The sequence below is a fragment of the Mytilus galloprovincialis genome, chromosome 4 (genome assembly GCF_965363235.1).
Source record: "Mytilus galloprovincialis chromosome 4, xbMytGall1.hap1.1, whole genome shotgun sequence".
NCBI classification, from domain to species: Eukaryota; Metazoa; Mollusca; class Bivalvia; order Mytilida; family Mytilidae; genus Mytilus; species Mytilus galloprovincialis.
The window spans coordinates 3,965,345-3,984,320 of record NC_134841.1 but is presented as its reverse complement, the minus strand read 5'-3'; the positions used below and the strand labels follow the sequence as shown (position 1 = coordinate 3,984,320).

Genomic DNA, 18,976 nt, shown 5'->3' with positions numbered 1-18,976 from the left:
TGTCTCAGTCAATTTGAAATGGAAAAAATTGGATTACATTTTATAAATGTATATACACGTAAGATAACACTATCATTTATTAGTCAAAACTGACAAAAGAGAAACAAATTTATTTTGCTGAATACAAGCTATTCAAATTCACACGAATTTGTCGTTCTCTTAAATGAACAATACCTTGAAAGAATAACAGATATCGTCAAAAATAGACTCCAACTAACATATTGTTAGATAAAACATATCATATCTATCTGTAATACTAGGTAAACTCTGACGAGGAAACTGACCTTTTGCTTACCTGCATGATTTTAATAGTTATATAAGTTAAAATTTGTAAAAAGGATAAAAACCGTATAGTTAAATATATATAAAAAAAAACGAAAAATAAACAAATTAACAGCAAATTAAAAAGTTATCAAGATAATAAGAATGAATTTTTAAAAAGCCATTTTACCAGTAAAGCGCAAATTTTAGCAACTGAAGACACATGCTTATTTTTGTGTTCATTAACTAGACAATTTGTCCATTAAATGCTGATAAAATAATACAATTTAATCGAGATCATCAATAAAAGATTACATTTTTTAAATCACTATCAAAGATGCCATATCCTTTTAAAATGCATATGGTTGAAGATGATCTAATATAAACATACTTTATTTGGTATATTTTATTGATTTATACGAACCCACATCTTGCTAGTTAATAACACAGATCTCTTAAGCAATGTCTTGAGGACCCTTGAGCGTTTATTAATTACAATATGTTTATGTAAAGTATTGGATTTGATATCGCAACAAAATTTTCACATTTACAATATTCTTAAAGCGGGAATTAAGTTGGTTCCAGGAAACAAGATACCTGAGATTTATTACCTAAATAAAACGGACATAATCATAAACTCAACTATCAAAAGATGAAATATAATAAGCATGTGTGTATATGTATTTCGGGATAAATTGAATTCACGTTAAAGAAATAAAACACAGCCAACAATAGCAAATAAATGCGGAATGTTAACATGGGACACAGATGATAACTCTGTATACATATAATGTATAAAGGGTTATAACTAAAGGACGGTAAATGCTATGCTACCCATATTTGTATTTGGTCTGATTTTAGTTTTGTGATACAAACATTGTGCATAAGTTTTATTACATTTGGTTGAGAAAAACTCTATTACCAGAACAGTTTCGGGACGTACGAACTGACAAGGGATAAAATGTAATGCCGCCACCGCTACTTGAGGGGAGGGGGCATAATACTGATAAGAATATAAATCTAGCATATATTTTCAACGTCTATGCTGAATCTGCTTGAGATGAGGGCTGTCGAAAACCAGCTGACAGTAATAATTATAAAATCTGACTAGTTCATTTAAAAACACTCAAAATAAATATTAATATATAACATTATATAAACCTTCAAGAAAAAAACGTTTGTTCAGCTAAACTCAATTACATTAACATATCAATTTCTTATGATTATGTAAATAATGTATAATTAAATGCTACATGTTTTGAAATTTTACAATAAATCCAAATTCAAAACCTAAAAACATATTCCTTATTTTCTAATTATTTCCTAATTATTATAAAAAAATTGGAAATTTTGTTCATTAAAATATCGCTTGAATTCCAGTATAATACCAAATTACAAAGTCTGGTATTTTCAGACAAATAAAAACATATAAAAAACAATAAAATTCAGATATAATTAGTTCCTCAAAAATGTTTGGAATTTTTAATTGAAAATGAAACTAATATTCCCTGAACTATTCAAAGATACTAAAACCTTTCATAACCTACATTTTTTATTTGTATTTTTTATGTCATTAATGTGAAAATAACTTGCTATATTACAAAAAAGGAGACAATTGATTGATTGATTAAGTTGATTGATTGATTGATTGGTCAAATAAATAAATAATAGATCAATAACAAAATGCCTTTAAAATGCATTCAAAAAATCAAATATATAAAAATGTATGCCCAGCATTTCATTATAAACAAGAAGATGTAGTATGAGGACCAATACGACAACTCTCCATCAATGTTACAATGTATGAAAAGTCAACAATTATAGGTCCAGCATAAATCATACCCCAAATTTTGATTTTATCTCGTCCATTTAAAAGTCAATTATTCATGAAGCAGTACGAAAGTAGACGTACGAACATTAAAATAGTCTTATAATATTATAGTTTTGTATAGCTCAATAGCATAACGAAATCAGTGAAATACCAAAGTTATATATTAGGCACAGTAAAGTCTACTTAATGTGATTATTTACATATACAAAGGTTCAATATAACGTTGGAAGCACATGTATGTCCCAGAAATCATCCTGTGCATGTGTCTAGGATTTTACTTGAACACTTTGTGGTCTTCTTACAAACTGGCCAAGGCGATCAAATTAGTCGATGCTACGTTTCTGTTACCATTGGTTCATGTACAGCTACATCTTCAGTGAGTGGATCTTGAGAAAGAAAATAATAAAAAAAAAAAATTGAAATTATCATGAATGATAACACAAAAAATAAAAATAACTACTATTTATAGCCACTGTGCAACGTCTTTTTTTAATCATTCTATAACAACGATATTTACTGAGCAAGTTACATGTATGTAAAATAAAATATACGATTTACCAAGATTTACGTTCTCTATATAACGTAATGGGTCTGCATTCTTCAGTTTGGACACCCAAGATCAATATCAATAGAGGCACTACAAATTTTCAGTGTTATTTTAAAATGTGTTTGTTGATTATGAATTTCAAATAACTGTCAAACATAAATATAAACTCAGTAAAATGCAATTGGTAGGAATATGTTCAATTACCATCTATCTTGCTCTTTCGTCTACTTCTTTCGTGCCTTTTTCTTTTACAGATTTTCACGATTACAAGCAATACCAAAACTGAGCATAAAACTGTTCCAGTAGTTGCTATGATACCAGCAATCATTGTAACTTTGAATGGTCTACTCCTTTCAGCAGACTGGTCTGGAAAGTAAATAGTATATACTTGTCATAAATTGTTGTATATACGTTATAAAAAATCAACATCCTTACTAACTGATCAATTAAAACTGTTTATTCATGTTTACTGAACTAAAATAATTACTATACTAATATTACTAGTTTAACCATTTTCCTAGTATATAAACATGAAATGTAATATGAATATATTCATACCCTTTTAATGTTTCCATACAATGATATTTGATACAATGTGTTTATCTTTTGAATAGTGTGGACATCTATCTGATAAACCTATTTAAGTTAGCAATTTAATTTACCATTTTTCATAGGTACATGAACAAAAGTAAGATTCACTTCACAAGCATCAATTCCATACGACAATTTGTACGTCTTATTTACATCTGTATGTGTCAGATTGTGTATGGTGAGAGTGAAGGTATGTGATCCTATCAGCTCTGTGAATTTATGTTTAAACTCGCTCTTAAAAGGTAACCCATAGAACATCAAATTTTGATCTTCATTGTGACGTTCAGTGTTAAAGTCCCTTCTAGACCAACGAATTCCAATATTATGAGTGACTTCTGATACATATGCTGTTATATTCACATCTTCTCCAAATAACGGACTCGGAGTAATTTCTAGCCTGCAGGATAACGCATCTACAATGGAAAGAAATGTATCCTTATTCTGGCCTTTTATTTAATATATATAAAAAAAAGAAGATGTGGTATGATTGCCAAAGAGACAACTGTCCACAAGAGAGCAAAATGACACAGACATTAAAAACTATAGGTCACCGTATGGCCTTCAACACTGAGCAAAGCCCATACCGCATAGTCAGCCATAAAAGGCCCCGATATGATGTAAAACAATTCAAAACGAGAAAACTAACGGCCTTATTTATATAAAAAAAAATGAACGAAAAACAAATATGTCACACATAAACAAACGACAACCGCTGCTATCAAAATTTAATAGTTTGACGGAGGTAGTAGGGAGCATTTTTAATTAAAAAAGGGAAAGAAATAGCAATAGACCGCTCAGGAAAATTATAATCCATCTGCATTTGGGTGACACTGATATTATACGCAAGTTAGAATTATCACGTCTTGCGTAAAACAGGCGCATATGTAACATGTGTAACTCCTTTTTCTAAATATTTCAATTTTTACTCAGAATTTTTTTTTATTTCAACCTTTTTTCACGCATTTGATATTTTCTTGCTCTTATCCAAAAGATATTAGTTTATAAAGTAAAGTAAAGTGACTTGTCCCATTTGATTTAACTTTGATGAGATTATTTACAAGTTTTAGTATATTTTTGTATATATTTTGGTTATCAGTGTCTCATAAGTCATTTTTCGGCTGGATATTGATTGTTGTTTGTGTGTATATGAATATTGTGTGAATGCCTTGTTTCAATCAATATGTGACACTATAATAAACAATTTTATTCTTTATTCTTTATTCTTATACATGTACGTAGAAAATGAGAATAGATCGAGGGGCATTCTATATAAATACATAAACATAGGTTGGAATATTAAAGAGAATTAATTTAATAAAAATTAACAAACAAACAAACAGATTCAGAGTCAGAAATAGGGGTTACATTCCCCAAGCGTCTATGGTCCGTAATGAAATAATTCATGTACTCTGTATCAATGAGGAGATTTGCCTTTGAACTCTCATAAAGTACAAAACCGTGACCGTAATAGTCAAATGAGGGGGTGTATCAGAGTAAGTAAATTCACTCAAAACTAGGTTAGACATGCGCAGTAATGATGGATAGATGGTATAAAAATAGAAAATTTAATATTTTAACAGCAATTTTTGTTTCAAAATCCGTATCATACTAAAACGTCTGTGGAAAATACAACAACACTTACAACAGCCGATCTTCTGGATTGAAATCTGCCACCACAGCAAAATACTGTAAATCTCAAAGACAGCATGATACCTGTGAAACAGAAAAAGAAGCGTAATATTTAAATTTGATAAAATAAACGGTGCTTATTTTACTGCACTAGCTGAGCAGGTCGATAATTAATGTCTCTTCGGCGGTGTTTAAGACCTTATACAAACGTTGATCTGATGATCAAGCCAAAACTTAAATGTAGCCAAATTTGTATAAATATTAATAAAAATAACTTACTTAGCATTCGGTAATCAAGTACTTTGTTGAAATTTTAGCTCCTTTTCATGTCAACAACATGCATGTTAGCTAGGCCACCAACTACAGGAACAAGACAAGTGACTCATCTCGAGTAAGGTTGCTACGTCTAAAAGCAATTTCGAATTTAGGGTGCAAACATAACATAAAAATTTACTTTCATTTATGATAAACAATATTCTCTTGTGATATTATTTAACTTCCTTATTAGAGTCACGTGACAGTGACACGCTCACTTGACTATTGGAAAAAATAATTCCAGAAGTGCAATGTTAACATTTAAATAAAACTTAACATCGGTATTGTAAATGTTACAACATAAAATAGGATGAATTTGTTTTATAATTTGATTGTATCAACTTAAATCTGCAAATCAAACGTGGTTTTTATTTATTATATATAATATATCATGTTTCCAGAATGAGATTTTGTTTCGCGTTAATGCAATTATAAAATTGTCCCTACCTCAACGGAAGCAACCAATCGGTCTTAACCATCATGTTGATATTGAAGCACTTTAATGATTTCAAATAACATTCCCAGTGTATAGCAGCAATCAAACTATTATATGTAAATATTGTTATTGTGATTGGTTTACAAAAATACATGACGATCACGCCAGAGAGAAAATTCCCAGTCGGTTTGGTTTTTTTCGGACTTTATGTACTGGAAATTTTTCAAATCTAACAAAAAAAGTCGGTGCATAGTTACTAAATTCATTCAAGTAGCTTTACACAATATTAAAAAATTTCCATTGAAGTAACGAAATAAATAAATTAAAGACTTAAAATTGAGAAAGAAAATGGGGAATGTGTCAAAGCGCAACAACCCGACCAAAGAGCGGACAACAGCCGAAGTCCACCAATTGTGTACTGTCCCCATCATTTTTACGCATGTTAAATAATCTTTAATACTAAATTTTTGGAACAAATTCTTAAATGTGCATAGAAGTAATACAAGAAATTGACTTGATAACCTCATTGGTTTAACCATGGAGAGTATAGTGCATATCATTTGGGATGACGTGCAGTAAAACCTGTTTCATTGTAAACATTGGGAATTTCTAGCAAATTACAGATTATTTACATAATATTTGAAATTCCATTGATTTAAAAATGAGCAAATATATAATGGAATTTTAAGTTTAATTTATATTGAATCCTTCATTGAACCAATTTCAACAGACTTAGCCGTATGGCACAACTTTTTGGAATATTGGATACTCAATACTCTTCAACTTTGTAATTGTTTGGCTTTATAAATATTTTGATATGAGCGTCACCGATGAGTCTTATGTAGAAGAAACGTGCGTCTGGCGCAAATTATAATCCTGGTACCTTTGATATCTATTGACCAATATAATCGTCATTTGTTGCTACTATGTAATATGCTGATTAAACATTAAGAGTTCTTCCGTAAAAGTAGGTGGATTTTAATAGTTTACTTTTAATTTAAAAACCTAGCTGAGAAGATGTTGGGAGAAGACCCACGCTCCTTGCCTTGTTTGCTGCTGGTCTTATTTTCAGATGCCCTTGTCTTTATACATCTATCCATTATGGTGATATCTTGAGAAAGAAAAAAACACTTTAAAAAGACTTTGAGGTCCGAGCGAAAATTATATGGTAGTATGAAGGCCATGGATAAATCAGCTGCTACTCGTGAAATATTGCTGACTGGACCACCAGCTTTGTGTTGCCCAGTTATGAAATAGATGTGTTCAATTGCCACTAATAGATATAAAAAGATGTGGTACGAGTGCCAATGAGACAACTCTCCATCCAAGTCACAATTTTAAAAATAAACCATTATCGGTTAAAGTACGGCCTTCAACAGGGAGCCTTGGCTTACACTGATCATCAAACTATAAAGGGCCCGTAAACTGACCAGTGTAAAATCATTCAAACAGGAAAACCAACTGTCTAATCTATTTTTAAACAAGAAACCAGAAACGCTTATGAACAACATCCACAAACGACAACCACTGAAGGTATCAACAACAAAAAATAAACCATTTAAAATCAACTTTGTATTACAATTACATGATTTTATCCACTGGGAATGAAATTCACTGACATTGTATGAAGTATGCAAGATTAATACCAGAGCTTTAATGGTACCATGGATGATTTATAGTTCACCAGGAGCGTTACCAACCAAATTATAATATAACTACATGCTCTAAAGAAACTTGCGTGTGTTGCTCACCTTGGTATATTTGCATCTTCAACAGTGGACAAAATCCAACATCATAGACTGAAGTAGAATTCGTTAAAAATTTATTCGAGATTTTTAACTGCTCGTTGTAAAGTTTCTTTCTATCTTTAGTTTTTTGTCCAATAGAGTAAACAAGATCCTCATTTTAGGGCAATCATTCTCGAGGCATAAAGTTTTTCGAACGATTTGGAAAGATTCAACTTGGTTTTAGATAATTTTGCAATTCGAAAGAGTCTATCTATCCTGTATAGTTTTCAAGATAATATGCAAAAATACTCAAACTTAGAACTTGAAAAATCGCCATTAAAGGTCAATAACTATAAATCAAATCAAATAATTTTATATGTGTAAATTCCTATACAGAAATGATACCAGCCGACATTTACAAAATACAAATACAAATAAACAAACAAACAAACAAACAAAAAAAACATATTTTCTCAATGATAAGAGATACATATTTTATATTTACATTGCGTGGAGGTGCTATTCATACAATATTATTGATTTAAGCTATTAAAATCAGTTTTAATACTATAAAAGCTCTTAACAACATTATGTTTGCTTTAAATGAATGTTCAAATCATACATATCGCTTATTCCAGCTACACTTACAGTACTAATGTCCGTATCATTACTTTTGAAAATGAAACTAAACTTATCTTGTTCACACATATTTAACAAAAGATGGAACTATATCACTTACGTTACAAAAGAGTACATTTCTATTAAGCTCTAACGCTTTTTAATGATAAGGAGTTGCTGACTATTACGGTTAATTAACTCATTTGTAGATCTTGATTTGATGATGTTTTTTAAGGTAATAAGTTTCTATCTGCCTATTATAATATTTAGATATTTGTCAAAAATAACACCACATTGTTTTATTTTTTTCCCAATAAGTCCCCTTGCAACGCGTTTTTTTTTTTTTTTTTTTTGGGGGGGGGGGGGGTTAAAGAAACGCCGTCATTCCGTCTGTGCGTCCGTTTGTCCTGTTTTGTTAGCACTCTCACGTGTACAATTCTTGCAAGATTTTCATAAAACTTATAATATAGGTTTAAATCAACAATGTTTTGGACAAGTTCGAAAATCAGTGCTGATCAATTATCTTTAAAACAGTTATGTCCCTTCGAAATATTCAATATGTGGTAAATTGCATTGTTAGTGCTCTCATATGTTCAATTCTTGCCACAATTATATGAAACTTAAATTATGTTTTTTTTTAAGAAAGTCTTTAACAAGTTCGAAAATTTGTGACGATCAGTAATTTCTAAAATATTTATAAAAAAGAAGATGTGGCATGATTGCCAATGAGACAACTGTCCACAAGAGACCAAAATGACACAGACATTAACAACTATAGGTAACCGTACGGCCTTCAACAATGAGCAAAGCCCATACCGCATATTCAGCTATAAAAGGCCCCGATATGACAATGTAAAACAATTCAAACGAGAAAACTAACGGCCTTATTTATATATAAAAAAATGAACGAAAAACAAATATGTAACATACATAAATAATTTGGCGGGGTTAAACATGTTAGCGGGATTCCAACCGTCCCCCTAACCTGGGACAGTGGTATAACAGTACAACATAAGAACGAACTATAAAAATCAGTTGAAAAAGGCTTTACTCATCAGATGGACAAAAATATGTCTCTTGGAAATATTACGTATAAAGACATTTGCCTTATAAGCGATCTTATATTATTATATTATACTAATATTGGCAGGTTTTTTTTAATGAAATTTATATTATACATAGTAGGTTTATGTCCCTAATGTCTTAGACGAGTTCAAAAATTAGTCCGATCAATTATTTTTAAAGCGTAAGGCTCCTTGTAAATATTCATTTTATGGAAGATTTCATTATCAACGTTCTCATGTATACAAGTATTGCTAGAACAAACTATATCATAGGTTGATATCCTCAATGTCTTTGACGAGTTCAAAAATCAGTGCGATAACAAAATTTAAAAGACTAAGGCCACTTAGAAATATTTGATTATATGGAAAATTGCAATGTCTGCCTTCTCATGTAAACAATTATTGGAAGAATTTAATGCAAATAATATCAAAGGTTTAAAGAAATCACATTGAATTTTTTTTCTAAGATATTAATAAAAAAAGTTTTTAAAAAACAAAACGAAAGTGTTTTTTAGTAGTTATTGCCCTTGTACCTTGAATAGATCAAATATAAGAGGCTCGATATTACCACCTTATAAGAAGTCAACAAAGTCCCGTTCTGAAAGGAATAACCACAGACTGAAGGTATTTTTGGCCAAAGGGTCCGAGTCATTTGCAGAGATTGGAACTCCAGCTCTAAACTTAAAGTTAAACAACGACTCTTCAAAACCAGATGAGCTATAGGCATTACCGCTCAATCTAATTAAAGAGCCAGATTCAGCAACGGGTCACCGTCTGAGCAAGTTTCTAAGAAAAATTAATTGCCCCCACCACAAACAGTCACATCATCGTAACTAGGTCAGGCTTTCTCTAGGTGCCGAGGGTCAGAGGATGTCAGAGAAGCCGCGACCAGTGGTTAGATGTCAGAGATTAGAAGAACTTTCTCTTCTCAGAGCAATGAGTGAAAGATATAGAAAAGTTTTACATTTGTTTTGTTAAGGGGGCGACAAAAGTGTGCCCTACAAAAAAAGGACCTATAGATATTTGTTAAACGTAGACATTCCAGGAAGACACTGTTATCTGAACTCTAAATATACTTGAACTTTGTTTAGATTTCTGGATTTGTCTTTTATAGAAAATTGAGAATGGCAATGGAGAATGTGTCAAAGAGACAACAACCCGACCATATATGTTTATTTATTTAAAGCATCACAAGTGTTTCTGTTTTTATATGTGTCACTATTTGCTACAATAATGTGATGTACTTGATGCAATATTAAATATTTCCTTGACACGATTTTTATATTATTTATAGGAATATTTAGTAAAATTGGTACATACAATGTTATATTGTTCATTTTTATGGAAATGTACAAACTAGCTAATTTAACTGTATTGTTGTTTATGACATTATCTTCTCCAGGTAAGTAGTATACATGGCATATAAGGCTAGTATTTATAAATTTGATCATACCAGTTACACGTTAAAATCAAATACTTCCTTGAATTTATTTTGAACAAACTTTTTGGGAGATCGGTGAATTATTATTTTTTTGTTTTTTATTTTGTTTTTGGTTTTTTTAGAGGAGGGAGAGAGAGTCAAAATGTTTGAAATTATTTAATAAAATTCAAATAACACCATGCAGAACGCCATCAAGTTAGTGATATTTTTACTTTTCGAAAAAAAGAGTTCAAATTCTGTCAGTTTAATATAATAGATAAGCTTATTTGAAATGAATGTTCACTTTTGCTTCTTTTATTTACTTTATTAAATTCGACAAAGAAATTTATTTCGATTTTGATAACCATTCATACTTTTCAGCAATTCTTTGAACAGTCTCTTTCACGAAAAGTAAACGATCAGTAGGAAAATATAACAAAAGACGATTTGTTTTTAGCATTAAAGTTTAAAACTATTTCGTTTTAGTAAACTACAAAATAAGTTTAGAAGATCATATAATAATCAAAAAAGCTTTCATATTAGTTATGCAGTTATTTCCAAAGTCCGTATAAGTGATCGCAATTTAGAATAAGAATTAGGCAGATATTAAAAAAAATATTCAGAGGTCTAAAGAACGCGATGTAAACGTGGGAAATCTGAGAAAAAAGGTCACTTGATTCTTAATTACGTTTCGAAAATAGTTTAGAAATGAAAAAAAAAACAGTAATTAGTAGAACGCCCATCTCTGTAGAATTAAAAATGAAAGTACTTGCAAGTTAATCGTTTTGTGTTTATATCGGCCGACAAAACACTCACCATTGTGGTGGTGGTATGACATAAATACTTCTCGTAAGTCCTTAAGGATAAAATTACACTACAGGGCTGAAGTATGTGCACTATTCACTTTTCATTGTTGTAGTCTGTAGTCACGTTTTGGATTTCAATGAGCGTAATTTATCATAAGTTATCGCTGGTAAATTATTGAGTCAGGGATTTCGTTTCCAAACTTTTAACCTTTACAAATTCTTCCATAGATACAAAGATTAGGTTTGCAAGTTGTACATGTAAAAAAAATAATTTCAAATATAATAGCACTTTTTTAGTTTTACGTTGATGTTGTTTACGAGCCCGGAAATTTATAAACTATCTGGGTAAACTTATCTATCCTTTGAATACATTTATTCGAAAAGGTTACCAATTCGAATTAGATCTTTGAATATTGTCTTTAATGGTATAAGTATTGATTTTGTTATCAGTGAATAAAACCATATTAAATATAATTAGTATACACTTATACACTGCGACTCTTCACTCTGTCTATACCTTTATTTTTGCAGTGCACAAGGTGATATTTTTCTCTGACGGCAAATGACGTCTTTATGCTAAATCCATCGGATGTTGCGTTTCCTGATTAATATTTTAGTCCTAAATACATTATTTTCTGTATTATAAGGTATTGTCTTTGAACTAGCGGTAACTGCGAGTCATCTAATATATGTTCTTTATGTCTTATTGTTGTTGTTAGGGATGTAGATAAACCCTGCATCTATCGATCTGTGAATTTGTTTATTTTTTTTTTTTATGTTTTGCACCGATCTGATGAATTACGTCCTTTTCAACTGATTAATATCTTATACTGTGCTGTAAACTATTGTCTAAGGTTGGGGGAGGATTGAGCACTCACAAACATGTTTAACCCGGCAACCTTCTTTATGTGTCTGTCCCTAGTGAGTAGAATGTAGTTGCCTTTGGTTAATGTGGTTGTTTCATATCTGTTCTCTTTTTTTTTCCTGAACTGATTATTTTGTTATAAACTAGCTAGGCCGTATGCTTTCTCAATTGAGCTAATTCTCAATTTTATTATTCATATTTTTCATGTCGGAGCTTTATTTAGACAACTACACTAAATAGGTATTTCTAATTGTTGAAGGCCGTGCGAATGCTTATAATTGCTAACGTCCACTTCATTTGAACTTTGATGGATAATTGTCTCATTGGCAAGCATACTACATATCTTTATTTTCATATTGTTTAGTAACGTATTATAGATAATGAAATGCAAAAAGTCTCCCATTGATGGGTTAGGTCACTAACTCCTAAAGCTAAATACATTGATATGTAATAAGAATCAACCCCTTCAGAATTGTGGTTTATTTGTTAGAAAAAAAAAGGGAAGGAAATATCTGCGAAATTTGGTTTGAAATGTCATTTATAATATCAGAAACATACGGAAATTGTTATATATGACAAAAACGGCCTTTTTGCTTATTGTTTGGTATTCTTAGATATGAGTCAAGGTTTTACCCAATTGATAGTTTACTCCTATTGTCAACTCTTCCGCAGAATGCTTATGATATTAAAATCTCATTTATCTAAACTTTTGATATTAAAGACCAATACCTTATTTTTGTGGGTGCCAAATCGGCATATTCTGGTCGTGTATGACACGAGTTGTATATTTCAGTTTGCGACTGTCAAACAAGTGAGAGGCTTAGTGCTTTAAAACCAGGTTTAATCCACCATTTTCTACATAAGAAAATACCTGTACAAAGTTGGAAATATGACAGTTGTTGTCCATTCGTTTGATGTATTTGAGCTTTTGATTTTGCTATTTGATTTGGGACTTTCAGTCTTGAATATTCATCGGAGTTCAGTATTTTTGTGCTTTTACTTTTTTTCACACATTTTTGAAATTTTTCATTTTTCTTATTACTAGTGCATGCATTAACAGAAATCATAGGACGAATGGGAGAAACAGTTATCTTACAATGTCAAACGTCCGAGAACCGAAGTCAATGGATACGGGAGAATACAGTTTACGGTGATCGAGGGATTGTTAATATCAATTTACCTCACAAAGACAAGTTAAAGATAGTGGGGAACATACAAAGAGGAGAATACAATTTGCAGATAGAGAATGTTTCAAGGGCAGACGCAGGAGTATACAAGTGTATAAAAACTATAGATGGAAAAGTTAATACTACCGAAGTACTTTTGAACATCGTAGGTTTGTATATGCATACTCTGATTTGTTTTGATTGAAAATACTAATTCATTGTTTTATGTGAAACATATATACATATATGTGCATATGCATTGAACACAATTTCGTTGAACTTGAATTCACGTCAGTCTATTTCAGTGTATATGATAAATGAATGTCATAATTATTGATATGTTTTATTTGAAATGCAAAAAAAAAAACTGTTATCGACATAAGATATAAATAAACCAGTTATATATTACTGTTAAAATACTAAATTTCTTACCTTCAAAAAAATTGTCAACACCATACTATAAAAGATACATGTCTACTGATACAAATAAGTATAATTCCGCTAGTATTTCGGCTTTGTGCGATAATTACCATCTTGAATGTGAGCCTTAGTTTTGAAGAAAAAAATATTGCATGAGTTATTTCTCCATTTGGTTTAGTATTTGATGCTTCACTTTCTATTGCTGACCTTATTATTATAAAAACAACTCTGTCAACCTTTGAAGACTTTAGTTCGGGGTTCATTTTTCTTAAAGAAAATGGTAATTTTCAGACAAATTTGGGACATCAAGTTGCAACTTTAGTTCGTGTTCTATTTTTCTCTCAGAAACTGTTTAGTCTTCGGTATATTATGATGATAATTTAACGGGTCTTTTGGAATTATTGCATGACTGTCGATGGTTACGAATGATCATCGACCTTTATCATAATTTTTTATTCTGTATACTTAGAAACTGAGGCGTGACAGAAACAATAAAACAAAAGAAAAATCAAAAATGTTTCTGGCTCAAAGGTGTTACTCTAATTCTTAAATGGAGTGTCGTATTCACTTCATGGGAGAAATGACCTCGGTTATGTTGCTGCATTTGAAATGGTTTAAAAGTAAAACATTACAATAAAAAAATGAAATCAGATGTTTTCTCCTAGGTAGAGAGTGAAATGTAAAAAAAAGAGGGGATACAATTCGAACATTCCAAACACATTAGTCGAGAGAAACTGACAACGTTATGGCCAACATATAAGTTCGACTAAAAGATGTATATATATCGTCATTAGACTGTACATAGAACTAAAGAATTAGCAACACATCCACCAACAAAAACTTTGAGTTATATCATATGCTTTAGAATATTAAAATTATACTAATTTTATAATGATTATATTACCATTGTTTTAATAGATGGCATGGGTGGTGGGACAGACAAAACCACATTTAATACTGTCACAGAAACAACATCAACAGAAACCCATATTGATGCAGGTAATAATATTATTTAGGTTTTATACATAGGACGTGTTTTTCAAAACTAAATTATCTTTGATTGATTATGAATTCGAATCTGTCTCTAGAGACATAGCTGGGCAATTTTAAAAACATATCCATCAAATGTACAAGATTGTGATGAAATATTAAAAATTGAGTAAATCAGACTTAATCCATTAAAGCCTTTTATAGCTTCTTACTATACGGTTTTACTCATTGTTACGTACGCTGGCCTATAATAGTTAGTCCGTTTTGTTGATAGTCGTTTCATTGGCGACCTTGCCACATCACACTATCTCGTGTTGATATCAATATTTGTTATTCCTTACTTGTCTACGAAGTTAGGAAAAAAAATGGAATAATCTTTTTTTTTCTAAGACTTACAATATTTGCAAAAACTATACGGTGTAACCATATTTCACTCAATACTTTTGTTTTCAGATATAATGCTTGGTACAATTTTGGCATATGTGACATCGATAAGTCTAATTATTTTGGTGATATTTATCGCAACCGTCATACATCTTTGTGTTACAAAAAGGCATACAAGAAAATATTTCTTGAAGATGTCAAATAATTACAACGAAGAAAATAGCGACAACAGAATAGGTGCTTATGAGCTTATTGAAAGAAATGTTTCAAACTATACAAACCAAGACGTGGACAACAGAGTTGAAAAGACAATAAATGACACCACTGTTGACACTACAATGATTGCTGACAATACCAAGGTTAAAGAATATTTAGAAATGACACCAGACAATGTAATGTTACCAGTGAGAAGTGTAAATATAAATCAGGACGGTACCGGGAATTCTTACCTACTTTTACAAGACAACCGACTGGCGGAACCAAATCATTATAGTATGTGTACATAATCTACATACACTTTTAAACTGTTTGTACTCAAAAATGTTTTCATTGTTGTTTGGTATATTTATTTCTTCCTTTTAGTTGATTAAAAATATTAAAGGTACATGTTTTTCAAGTACTTGTTACAATTGTTAGTGTTTATTGTTTTATTCATGACCTCTCAATATCAAGGATCAAGGACGAATAACGTTCAACAATGTCATCTTCTTTTTTTTAAGATATTGAATTGAATGTTTATACTTGAATTTATTGTATCCCGACTTCGAATCCCCTTGTCCGTCAAACAAGTAGTGTCTTCACACTTTTCCAATCTGATTAGTTTAGACAGATCTTTAGTAACTTGTATTTCTACTAGTATATGACGGCATGATTTCATATCATAACTGTGATCATCCTGTATATATGGTAATCTATTAAACGGATTTTTATAAAACCAGGTTTAATCCATCATTTTCCACATAAGAAAATGTCTGAACCAATTCAGAAATATGACAGTTGTTGGCAATTCGTTTGATGTGATTGTGCTTTTGATTTTGCCATTTGATTAGGGACTTTCCGTTATGGATTTTCCTCGGTGTTCGTTTTTTTTTTTGTGATTTTACTTTTTTTACTGTTTGACTAACAGGTCGAACAACTGATGTTCTTTAACCCTGCTGACTACCAGTGGCGATTGCCAAATAAAATTGATCACAAGATGTAACAAAATGGATCTTTATAAATCTAATACTAAACCAGAAAACAATAAACTTGTGGCCAAGATGTTATGCCACAAACATAAGGTGTCAATATTTTTTTGTACACCAGATCGAGATTTCGACAATAAATGTCTCTTCAGTGATGTTAGGGATCGAAACGGTATTTGAAGGCCATATAATTTACCCTCAATTTAAGATAGACTCATGAATTTTAAGAGTCAATATAGGATGAACGGTTCATATAAACCGGAAGTAAAATATGATACAAGCCCAAACGAAAAAATATAAACAAGTCTAAATTGAAAACTACGTTCAAACCTATGATTGCGTTGGATAAAAACCGCAATTTTTATTCGTGTGCATGTAAAACAAATTTTGTTGTAGAAGGGTCTAAATACAGCACAAACAACATTTTCCCGAACATTTTATTGTATATTCTTTTGTGTGAACCGTTTTTTAGTGCACAGATAAAGTTAAAGGCGAAAGTTTGAGATCTAAATTAAGTTAAACACCGTCACATGAAAATTGGCTTGTACCAAGTCAGGAATATCGTCAGAGGTTGTCTTTCGACATTTCTGTTTAATTATTGCTATTTTGGGTATTTGGTATTGATAATAAATATTTTACAATTTGTGTAAATTTGTTCACTTCTAATTTCTTGGCAATTTAGAGTTTGCTGTATAATATAGTCACATGTTTTTTGTGGAAAACTGAATGTTGACCTGTTAAGATGTGCGTGTTGGTGTGTTTCTGTCATATTGACCCAACTATGATTTTATTCATATAACTAAATTTACCATTGTTAAATGTTCGGATTTCATTCATTATTCAGGATAAACGCATAGGTCGCATGAAATTTAATTAACGGTGTTGTTATCATTTATGTTTTTAGATCCGCTTAATTATAAGCAAAAAAAACTATGTCCATTTCGAACAGTTTGTTTTATTCAAATGCATCATACAAAAACGTGTTATTTAAGAACGACAGACAATTTGTTCAAAGGAATAGGATAAATTTCTTCTTGTAAGTCAACAGAAGTGTTATACAATTATTGGTTATTCTTATCTATCGTGACCTATATCTATTGAACTTCATTTAGACAAAATGTTGAAGTTTTTCTTCATTCTAACGTCTTGTTGTATAATTCTTGGACTATTTGTGAATGCTAAACCACAAACTGACGGATGTTATAAGGATGGAAAATATTACCAAGAAGGATCCAATTTTCAACCCAGACCATGTGAACACTGTAGCTGTAACCAAGGAAACGTTAGTTGTACCATAGCTGAGTGTTTGGTGACACTTTGTGTTGATCCAATTAATGACCCGAACATGTGCTGTCCTGTATGTCCGAACGGTAAGTGTATTCCAACGTATATATGGTTAAAAAGTGCCTTGGTAGTTACAAAATTATTATTAAAATTTAGTACATGGTACATGTTTTTTTTTAATTACGGAAGAAGGAAAGATATATGAATACATGTAGCACCCGAAGGTATACAAGACATTGTCTCGTTGATTATAGAGTATAAAGCGAACCTACATGGACTGTTTTCTTCCTTCAAGAATTTTCCAACAAGTCCAACAAACTGACAACGTCATTGCAAAAGTCAACACTATACAACCATAAGACAAACTTCATTCTGTAAAACACAACCTAGAAAACCAAACACTGAGCCAGAAGAAACCCGGCAAAACCGGGGATAATGTCATGTGCTTCGGAAGTGTTGGAAGAACCTATAAGTACACACTTGGTAATAGGTTAAAATAACGTACTACAACGCGGTTCAATACAGTAACATTTAGGGATTGAAGTTGGTACCTACATTTTTGAATATATAGTAAGATTCTGTAAAAATATCAGAAAAAATATTTCATATGAGCAGTTTTATCAACAAACTCGTAAGGATTCTATAAACTATTAAGTTGTTTACTGATGTGTATATTTTATTTCAGGACGTAATTGTTTGGCACGAGATAGAATCATACCAGCTGGTAGGAAGGTTTACCTGGATGAGCATACAATATGTCAGTGTCCAGACAGAATATCTCTCGACATGACAGTTTTGGTGGCAACCTGTTATCAAACAGTTGACAGTCTTCCTATTCACAAGATTGTGGGGAAATAAAAATAAAAACTTATTTATATGTCTTCGTAAATTCGTTTAATCAGTCATTATCACGACAGTTTTTCTTTAAATTGGTTGCATATTTTATATTTTGGTCATATTTTAATGTCAGGGTCGTGTTGCCGCTCATCGGCTTTTTTTTTTTAATTATAGCAATACATATCCATCATTGTCTCGAATCTATTGTAAAAATTCTAGCCTTTCTGTTTTTAACATGATCAGAGGAAAAGCAAAGTGTTCTTAAAAGTACGTTCGTTAAAAATTAGTCTAGATAAGCACTGTACTCTTTTATTATATGACTATAAATTTTATGTTTTCTCATTGGCTAAAAGCATAGGAAATCCTCTTTGATAAAACATTATATTCACCGCGTCAAAAATCACGAGAGGTTAATATAAGATTTGGAACAGCGTCCGTGTACCTAAATATAGAAACAGGGAATTCTTGTTAGCTATTTAAGGGATGTATAAATAAAATGGTTTTTAATTGGACGACCGAATAAATATCAACCAATCAGCGCTCTCGACATAAAATCGTTTCGATCTAACAGACGACAGTTACATGTTTCCGGCAACAAAGT

The 18,976-nt window shown here is 31.1% G+C and overlaps 2 protein-coding genes and 1 long non-coding RNA gene across 3 annotated transcripts; 2 read left to right on the top strand and 1 right to left on the bottom strand.

Moving 5' to 3' along the window:
• Window positions 1–59: 59 nt before the first annotated feature.
• On the bottom strand, window positions 60–5,707 carry LOC143071159 (uncharacterized). The gene is made up of 5 exons (XM_076245298.1): window positions 5,622–5,707; window positions 4,873–4,943; window positions 3,302–3,643; window positions 2,844–3,005; window positions 60–2,478 (listed from the first exon to the last, which is right to left on the bottom strand). The coding sequence occupies exons 1-5, from the start codon at window positions 5,654–5,656 to the stop codon at window positions 2,426–2,428; spliced, it is 663 nt and encodes a 220-aa protein (XP_076101413.1). The 5' UTR covers window positions 5,657–5,707; the 3' UTR covers window positions 60–2,425.
• Window positions 5,708–10,263: 4,556 nt separating this feature from the next.
• On the top strand, window positions 10,264–15,696 carry LOC143070463 (uncharacterized). Its single transcript, XM_076244745.1, has 4 exons — window positions 10,264–10,421; window positions 13,156–13,446; window positions 14,615–14,695; window positions 15,140–15,696. The coding sequence occupies exons 1-4, from the start codon at window positions 10,361–10,363 to the stop codon at window positions 15,574–15,576; spliced, it is 870 nt and encodes a 289-aa protein (XP_076100860.1). The 5' UTR covers window positions 10,264–10,360; the 3' UTR covers window positions 15,577–15,696.
• Window positions 15,697–17,240: 1,544 nt separating this feature from the next.
• Window positions 17,241–18,415, top strand: LOC143070461 (uncharacterized). The gene is made up of 2 exons (XR_012976529.1): window positions 17,241–17,624; window positions 18,224–18,415. It is a non-coding gene; the product is annotated as an uncharacterized LOC143070461 (long non-coding RNA).
• The last annotated feature ends 561 nt before the right edge of the window (window positions 18,416–18,976 follow it).

Bases quoted from the DNA above. Each gene is read 5' to 3' on its own strand.
- LOC143071159 (XM_076245298.1), bottom strand. From the start codon at position 5,656: ATGATGGTTAAGACCGATTGGTTGCTTCCGTTGAG. The intron at 3,006-3,301 runs GTAAATTAAATT...TTTACTTTCCAG, and splicing joins TCATGTACCTATGAAAAATG to ACCAGTCTGCTGAAAGGAGT. The intron at 2,479-2,843 runs GTAATTGAACAT...TTCTTTCTCAAG, and splicing joins ACGAAAGAGCAAGATAGATG to ATCCACTCACTGAAGATGTA.
- LOC143070463 (XM_076244745.1), top strand. From the start codon at position 10,361: ATGGAAATGTACAAACTAGCTAATTTAACTGTATTGTTGTTTATGACA. The intron at 13,447-14,614 runs GTTTGTATATGC...TTGTTTTAATAG, and splicing joins AGTACTTTTGAACATCGTAG to ATGGCATGGGTGGTGGGACA. The intron at 14,696-15,139 runs GTAATAATATTA...TTTTGTTTTCAG, and splicing joins AGAAACCCATATTGATGCAG to ATATAATGCTTGGTACAATT.